The sequence below is a fragment of the Rhinichthys klamathensis genome, unplaced genomic scaffold (genome assembly GCF_029890125.1).
Source record: "Rhinichthys klamathensis goyatoka isolate OS25496 unplaced genomic scaffold, OSU_Roscu_1.1 h1tg000270l_1, whole genome shotgun sequence".
NCBI lineage: Eukaryota > Metazoa > Chordata > Actinopteri > Cypriniformes > Leuciscidae > Rhinichthys > Rhinichthys klamathensis.
The window spans coordinates 496,120-504,856 of NW_026606790.1; the positions used below are offsets into that span (position 1 = coordinate 496,120).

Below are 8,737 nucleotides of genomic sequence, written 5' to 3' on the forward strand. Positions count from 1 at the left end.
CACACAGCCTCCGGCAGTGTGCAGAGCCATCGGCAGGGCCAACGGAACTGTGTATCCGGATCCTCGACAGGGCGGAGACACAAGAAGACAAACACTGCAAAGCCTTGTTTGCTGACTCTTCTCATTTTTCACTGTAGCAGGACTGATTTCTTACACATTTACAGTACGTGCACCCCTCCCCCCTCTCTCCATCTCACAACTAGATTTAAAAATCCACTGTTATGAATTATTGATCAAGCACTTTACATCGGATTTGAAACAATTGTATTTATTTAGTACTATTTTTGTGATAAGAGTTTCTATAAATAACATGACAAAAAAAAGTTCAACCTAAACACTAACATACAATCTTACTACTTTTTATACTAAAAGAAAAGAAAATGAAAGACATGTTTGGACTCCTTCATGGTGGCAGTACCTGGCATGTGGATTTCATTTAATAGTTAAAATGGACATTTAAATCATTCGATGGACTTTCTGCTTGTTAGATTACAGTTCTGATGTATTATTGGATAAAATAAAGTCATTTTGAAAGCAATTGAAAGGTCTTAATGAAAATGTTGTCGTTGTTCCAAACCTCCATGAGTTTCTTTCTTTACAAAAGAAGAGATTTTAAAGAATGTAGGTTACAAGACGGCCATTGACTTTTTATTCCCTACTATGGAAGTCAATGGCTACCATGTCTGATTACCAACATTCTTTAAAATATCTTCTTTTGTGTTCAACAGAAGAAAGAAATTCCTCCAGGTTTGAAACAACATGAGGGTGAGCAAGTGATTTTAGCTAAAGGAAATTTGTTGTCTGCTTTTGTCATTTTTATTATTCTTAAATGTAGGCTAGTACATTTTTTGAGTGAACTATCCCTTTAACATGAGTCTTTTTTTTCAAGCAACAGCCATTGGTGGTCTTCATTTCCTCCCCGCTGTCCGCCACGCCATGTGCAACCTCCGTTATTTAAGGCTGTGCTGGCTCTCGTGGTGTCTGCGAAGATCTACCTTCCTCTGGAAGCCTTTGGAACAGATCTCGCAGCCGAACGGCTTGAATCCGGTGTGTTTGCGACTGTGTGTGATGAGGTTGGAGCTCTGGCTGAAGGCCTTGCCACACACCTGGCATTTGTGAGGTTTCTCACCTGCAAACAAACAGAACCATTTTTAATAAAATGACAAATCTTGCTTTAAAAACAGCTTGAAGCATGGATTTGCGTGCCACCCAGATTTGTTCTGTTTTTTTTTTCAACACAGGAGTGGCTGTCTGCTACACGCAAAGGTACGAGAGTCATCAGGAAAGCAGGAAGACCAGCTATGCAAATCAAGACAGCATTTGTTTAATCTCCTTTTCTTGATTTATCTGTAGCTGTGCCGCTCTTGGAAACACACCCTAGAAAGCAAGCCAACTTCAGCATCTGAAGTGAATATCTGTTCAGCATATTCAGTTTTAATGATTTACATGGAATGAGTGTATAAATAACATGGATTTCCAAATAAATATGGGAAGAGTTTTTGGGAAACTGTTATTGAGGGGGCGTTAAACCGCATGTGCTTTTTATCGCAGATCTCTTTTCAACCACGACATAACAAACACGCAGTCACACACTGTGGCCTCTCACCTGTGTGGATGTAGGTGTGTTTCTTCATATCGGATTTCTGGTGGAATCTCTTTCCGCAGTACTGGCAGGGGTACGGCCGTGTGTCCGAGTGGATCAGCAGGTGAGTGGACAGCGTTGAGGAGCGTTTGAAGGTCTTTCCGCACATCTTGCACTCGAAACTTCTTTCCTTTAAATGCAACAACAACAACAAAAAAAATCATTATTTCATAGCCATTATCCCAAATGCCAGCTGATGTCCAATGGGACTAACTGGATCAGCATGGTTTGTTCTTACCTGAGAGTGGACGTTCATGTGTTGCTCTAAGCTAACTGCGTGGCCAAAGCTTTTTCTGCAGATGCTGCATCCAAAGGGACGTGTGCCACTGTGAGAACGCCTGACGTGAACCTCTAGTCCATGAGGGGTGGAAAACACCTGGAGAAGAGGACAGAAACCACAAATGAAATTGAGATATTAAAAAAAAAATATATATATATATATATACATACATACACACACACATATATAGAGAGAGTTATAATTTTCAATAAAAAATAATATTTTTATAGTCTATTATTTCTATAATTTACATTTTTAAAATCTAATTTTAATATTTGTTTATTCTTTTTATTTATAAATAAATTAATATATATCATGTATTTGAAAAACAGACAATATTTAAATGTTATCATTGATATCAATATATATACACTACCGTTCAAAAGTTTGGGGTCAGTGAGAATTTTATTTTTATTTTTTGGAGGAAAGAAATCAATACTTTTATTTATCAAGGACAGTAAAGACATTTATAATGTTACAAAAGATTCTATTTCAAACAAATGCTGTTCTTTTGAACTTCCTATTCATCAAAGAATCCTAAAAACAAAACAAAAAAAACTGTACAACTGACAGACCAACAACTGTTTCAACATTGATAATAATAATAAATGTTTCTTGAGCATCAAATCCTCATATACTGATTTGTGAAGGATCATTTGACACTGAAGACACTGACACTGGTGATGCTGAAAATTCAGCTTTGATCACAGGAATAAATTACACTTTACTATATATTCACACAGAAAACAGCTGATTTCCACTGGAATAATATTTAATACTATAACTGATTTCTGTTGTATTTTTAATCAAATAAGCGCAGCCATGGTTAGCAGAAGAGAATTCTTTTAAAAGTATTTAAAATCGTAAACCCAAACTTTTGAACGGTAGTGTATATATATATATATATATATATATACACATAAAATATATATAAATATTATTATATACACACAAAACATTTTTTGTTAGATGTGATTAATAGCGATTCCATTCCTCGATTTGAAAGCACTAATATATATATATATATATATATATATAATGCCTATAATTTTCATAAACAAAATGTAATAGTTTATTTTTATCTAGATATAATAATTTAAAATATAGATATAAAATAATTTTAATATAGATATGGTGTGTGTATTATAATTTATTTAGAAAACATTAAAATAGAAACAATATTTAAAATAAAATTTATTGAAAATTTTAATATTTTAAAATAATAATATATTTTTAAAAGAATCCAAAAAAATACTAAAATAAAAATACACATACATAACAAATAAACAATAAATAAATAAATAAATAAATAAAATGATCTTACCTTATCACAGGTAATGCAGTGGTAGGTGTTAGACGTAGGTGAGTAGTGTGTGCTGCAGTCCAGTGGCTGTGGAGTCTCCGAGCTCTGCTTCAGATGAGCTCCGTACAGGCTGCTGGCGTGCTGCAGGAGCGATGGAGGGAAGCCCATCTGCCTGAAGTCATATGTAGTGGGAACGTGATCCCAGGCATAAGAGCTCTTGTAGTAGGAAGGAAACTCTGCCAACTGAGGCTCTGTTGGAGGTGCAGTGAAATCATTAAGATGATGATTGTTATTGTGTCTAAATCTGCCCTAGAGATGTCACATGATACTTAACAATATGTTATTTTTTGTGCCTTACACACGCAGATATGTATGCCAGTGCACCGCCACACTCACCAGATAAGTAAAACGGCCGTCTGGTTGTGACGGACAGCTCAGGTAGAGATGGTACTGGGCAGTCGGGCTCTCGCTCACACTTGATGAAGTCATACGGGTCTCTGTGGGAAGGTCGAGTGAGGGAATCTACCTGGGGCCGCTCTGGGGAATTGCGTTCCTTTGGTTCCAAAGGGACCAGCGCTGGGACTAAGAAATCACAATGATCGTAAAATGCGTGTGTTACAAGGTTGCAGGTTGTAACAACAGCAATCAAAGTGAAATGTATTAAAATATTAAACCATGATATGGTTTCCATAAAAAGTTTTTAAACACTCTGTAGGTCACACATAAATATGTCTGAATGTCAGTGTATTAGATTTTTATTTTTTTTTAAACCAAGTTGTATCTGATGCACACACACATATATATATATATATATATATATATATATCATAGATTTGATCTCAGAACTAACTATACTTTTCAAGGCTTTTTTGCAATAATGATCACTGGGATGCATGAACTCAGTTTGTTTTGCTTCAAACATGAGCTAAAATGTAATGCCACTTGGTTTTATATTTTGTTTTCTAATGCAGTGAGATTATTATGCAAAAGCGTTCATATATTTTTAATAGGCTACTCGCTGAGCTATCCAAATATTATTCATCCAGCCAGCCAAATGTTTCACTCAGGCATCTCCTCTCTAAAGGCACTTTAAATAAGAGTATTAGAGGTGTGTGTACATAAAAAACCCTGTGGTAGCATGAGACTGACAGATCTGAGATTGTTCCTAACACTATATTTTCTCTAAATGAACCCTAAAAAACAGTTATAATCCAGTGACAGTACTGCTCTCTTGTTTGAATAGGCCTAGTTTGCATAATTCGTAACATCCACCCTAACCGCTAGACAGTTTACAAACTTCCATGGAATACAGCCTATTGAGCTATACCTCCATAAAGAGCACAAATGAGGCCCAAAATGCTGTCTAAGCAGCTGTCAAGGTTTTGAGACACAGCCCTAGAATCAAATAACAGTCAGCCTGAGGCTGAAGCATCAGCAAACATCAATCTGACAGGTGCTCAGCACATCCACTCACCACTCACTGAATCATTTATTTCCCCAAATAAGAGAATTAAGAGATTTCGAATTATGAAGAATGAATTTAAACCTCCAAAAACAAACAAAATTTGAATCATATATAGATTGTTCGTCTCATGTCAGATGCACACAGGGGAACTTGAAAGTCTAGTTAAAATAAAATAAAACCTACTGAGCATTTCAGTATAAATTCAGTATTTATGAAATATAATAATGGCATTTACTTGTTTTGGGTGCTGGGTCCGGGACTTTCTGTTCACTTTGCTCCGTGTCGATGGGTCGGTGCACATTGTAGGACTTTTTACTTTTCACCAAAAACGATCGTGGCATGATTCTGTAAAATGAGATTTGTTTACTGTGATACTTCCATTTTCATATTTGTATGATAACATGTTCCATAACTATTACAAAACTTATAACAAAACTGTAAAATTATCCATCTAAATACAAATGAGAAATATAGCTACCCTGTTTGATGACATAGTCATTTCATAAAAATAAAAAACAACAACCTCAATGCTCTTGTAATAAGATAATTTTCCTTTCTGTGTCTAAAAAAAAGTGTGAAAATATACAGTATACAGTTATTATAAGCTACAATACTGTGTTGCTGTTGATGTTTTGAAAGTTTCAGTCGAACTTTGTTCTGGTTTGAGACAATTTTATAACATGTTATATTAAATATACCAAATTATTGTTGAATATACTAAATAAGAATTATTTAAATATAAATATGTATATAAATATATTTTAATAATAATATACTTGAGGTTGAAAAAACTTTTACATGTTACAAAACTTTTAAATAACTGATTTTAATTGCAAATGTATTATAAATATGAAAACAGCTACCTGAAATGGTGTAGATCCTGAAACAATTATGTTTAAAGTCCTTTGATGGTTTCCGCAAACTTCGTGATGAAAAGTGCAGGGAAATCCGTTGTGATGTTTAGAAACTTAAGCACTGCATCTCTGTGAGTTGGTTGCGTTGAGTTTTTTTTTCAACTCCCCTCCCTGATTTTCAATCCGATAATTCTGCGGTGGAATCTGACTGAGCTTTCAACCAATTACAGGCAGAGCAGGTGCGACATTTGACTACAAAACGCAAACACATCCTGGTTTAGGCACTATTTGACATAATGGCAAACTATATTTAAGATATTTTAACAACTATTAGTTATCATTTCATTTGAAATTGATAGTTAGAATATTTGTTTACATTTGCAGGCCGATATATTATTTTATTAGGGGGAGGCTGTAGCCTTTATTAGACCGCATCTCAACTGCTATATGGAGCATAAAAGGGGTTAATTGGTTAACAGAGCAATGCGTTAAAGGTTCGTGATATTTTGTCAAACATTTTCTCAAATCATCTGCTGCCAATTTAGTAATTTGGCATCATTGTTATTGGTCATCATTCTGTTGACTTGACTCCTGTAAAACATCTTGCGGGCTTAAACATAAAACCATTAAACCAGCAACAAACTTTGCTTGAACGTACCCCTCAAAAAAACACACCAAACCTGTAATGTTGGTACCTCAGAATGTTTGCTTACTTTTATTTGCACAGTTGTGTTTTGGTTGCAGCTTTAGGCGTTTTATCTTTGATTATTAAAAGCACAACTAGGCTAACAATTCATTGTTTGTTAAACTAAGCGCTGGAAGACTCTTAAATGTGTATTTATTGAGTGTCTATAATCCTGGTGCGTTTTGCCCATTTAATAATTTTCATTTAAAGATTTACCGGGATCAGTTTTATATTGCCTTGTGCGCGCGCATTAATGTATTTCGATTAATGTATTTACACGCCCCCGTGTGGAATTGGTGGTGAACTGCAGCTCATTTTCAGGTGACTTCAAAATATAACTAAATTCTTTCTTATAGGAGCGCATAAGAGTTGCATTTTTTCTTTTCTATTTTATTGTTTCTTTAACGTGCTTCACCTTGTAAAAAAATAGTGAACGTTTGCTGAGAGCTCAAACATGCATTAAAGTTACAAATTATGGCTATTTTGTTTTTATAGCTAAAGATCATTACCATTAAGAGTCGCTATTTCTTCAGCGTAAGCCATCTAGCAGAGTGGCGCAGCGGAAGCGTGCTGGGCCCATAACCCAGAGGTCGATGGATCGAAACCATCCTCTGCTAAATCTTTTTTTTGGTAGCGATTTAAATATAACAGCTTGTAATCTCAAGGGTGAAAATACAACCAGGGTTGTTGTAGAAAACTAAAACCATAAAACATTTTCGTTATTTGAAATGAAATAAACGTAAACTAATTCCACTATTTCTGCATCATTGGCGACGTAGCAGAGTGGCGCAGCGGAAGCGTGCTGGGCCCATAACCCAGAGGTCGATGGATCGAAACCATCCTCTGCTAATTTTTTTTTTTTTTGTAGCGATTTAAATATAACAGCTTGTAATCTCAAGGGTGAAAATACAACCAGGGTTATTATAGAAAACTAAAACCATAAAACATTTTCGTTATTTGAAATGAAATACACGTAAACTAATTCCATTATTTCTACATTGTTGGCCACGCAGCAGAGTGGCGCAGCGGAAGCGTGCTGGGCCCATAACCCAGAGGTCGATGGATCGAAACCATCCTCTGCTAAACATTTTTTAATTGTAAATATAAATATAGCGATTTAAAGATAACAGCTTGTAATCTCAAGGGTGAAAATTATTATAGAAAACTAAAACCATAAAAACATTTTCGTTATTTGAAATAAAATAAACGTAAACTGAAATAAAGTATGACAAAGTTATTTTATTTCGGCTAGTTGCAAACATTTTTCATTTTCATTTTGTTTTACTAAAAAAAAAAGGCCTAATTAAACTAGGTCTAGGCCTATATACACACAACAACAAAAAAAACGAAAAAGGACAAAACACACAACAACATTAAAAATGAAAATATACAAATAAAAACTACTCCAAAATATTAATAAAAACTATAGCCTAATAGTCAGTGATAGCCTATTTAACAATGTTGCTAGGAATTACACAAAAGGGGACCTATAAACTGTAAAATACACATTAGCCATATTACTATCAGAGATTAACAAAAAGGACATGCATAGTAGGGAAACACTATCAACTGAAGATGAGCCAGGCAATTTGTAGCCTACTATTTTGAGGGAAGAGAAGACATCTTTGTAATTAAACAGAGGTCTGTGACCGTGATTAACCACTAGAGGGACATCTCCACTAAAAAACAGTCTCATCCAGAACATTTAAACCACAACTTGCATTAAAAGGCCAACTCCGTATAAGTTATTTTTCACTTCTTATATTCATGCTCTTTTTGATAAGCAGAAGCAGAGACGAGTGTACGGAATTAAACATTACTGTAAAATGAGATAACTATGAGTCTAATGAACAGATAAGGCTGTGAACGATCAATTCGTAGTATCTCTCCCTCATGTGATTACAAAACCCCGTAAAAAAACTTTTTCATTGGAATATAAATGTGGATGTTTGACAGAATCAATAACAGTCTCAGTCACAATTCACTTCAGTTAAATGGGGAAAAATGTAGGCTACTAAAATGAAAGTAATTTTTCAAGTGAGGCTTGTCTTTCTGCTTTACATCTTCTTTTGTGTTTAATGGAAGAAAGCCATCCCATGGGTTTCCAATAACATGAGGGATGAATAGCCTACATGATGTATGTCAAGTGTTTGTTTGTTTTTAGCGATTTATGATTATCGCCATAACTGGAAGCTATTGTTGACTTAATTTTTCCCTTACATTTTTTTTTTGTTATTTATGTATAGGAAAAATACATTTTAAATGTAAATAGTTTATTAGCCTTTAGATTTTAAGCTAGCTTGTTTATCTCACCCTCATTCATTAATTCATTCGATCTTTCTATCGTTCAGTCGTTTATTTATTTAGCTACTAAAAATCCTTCACTAGTTTATTTTATTTGGATTTTAAGCTATAGTTTACTTTCTTTTTTCCTCATTTATTTATTTTTGTAGGTCTGTAGGCCTATTAGGCTAGGAAAAAGTGATTTTTACACTTAAATAGTTATTA

The 8,737-nt window shown here is 34.5% G+C and overlaps 1 protein-coding gene across 1 annotated transcript; it reads right to left on the minus strand.

Moving 5' to 3' along the window:
- Window positions 1–686: 686 nt before the first annotated feature.
- Window positions 687–5,700, minus strand: gfi1b (growth factor independent 1B transcription repressor). Its single transcript, XM_056268283.1, has 7 exons — window positions 5,554–5,700; window positions 4,926–5,035; window positions 3,622–3,807; window positions 3,247–3,476; window positions 1,881–2,018; window positions 1,607–1,772; window positions 687–1,129 (listed from the first exon to the last, which is right to left on the minus strand). The coding sequence occupies exons 2-7, from the start codon at window positions 5,029–5,031 to the stop codon at window positions 951–953; spliced, it is 1,005 nt and encodes a 334-aa protein (XP_056124258.1). The 5' UTR covers window positions 5,032–5,035; window positions 5,554–5,700; the 3' UTR covers window positions 687–950.
- Window positions 5,701–8,737: the final 3,037 nt, after the last annotated feature.

Bases quoted from the DNA above. Each gene is read 5' to 3' on its own strand.
- gfi1b (XM_056268283.1), bottom strand. From the start codon at position 5,031: ATGCCACGATCGTTTTTGGTGAAAAGTAAAAAGTCCTACAATGTGCAC. The intron at 2,019-3,246 runs GTAAGATCATTT...CCTCTTCTCCAG, and splicing joins ACTGCATTACCTGTGATAAG to GTGTTTTCCACCCCTCATGG. The intron at 1,130-1,606 runs GTGAGAGGCCAC...GTTTGTTTGCAG, and splicing joins ACACACCTACATCCACACAG to GTGAGAAACCTCACAAATGC.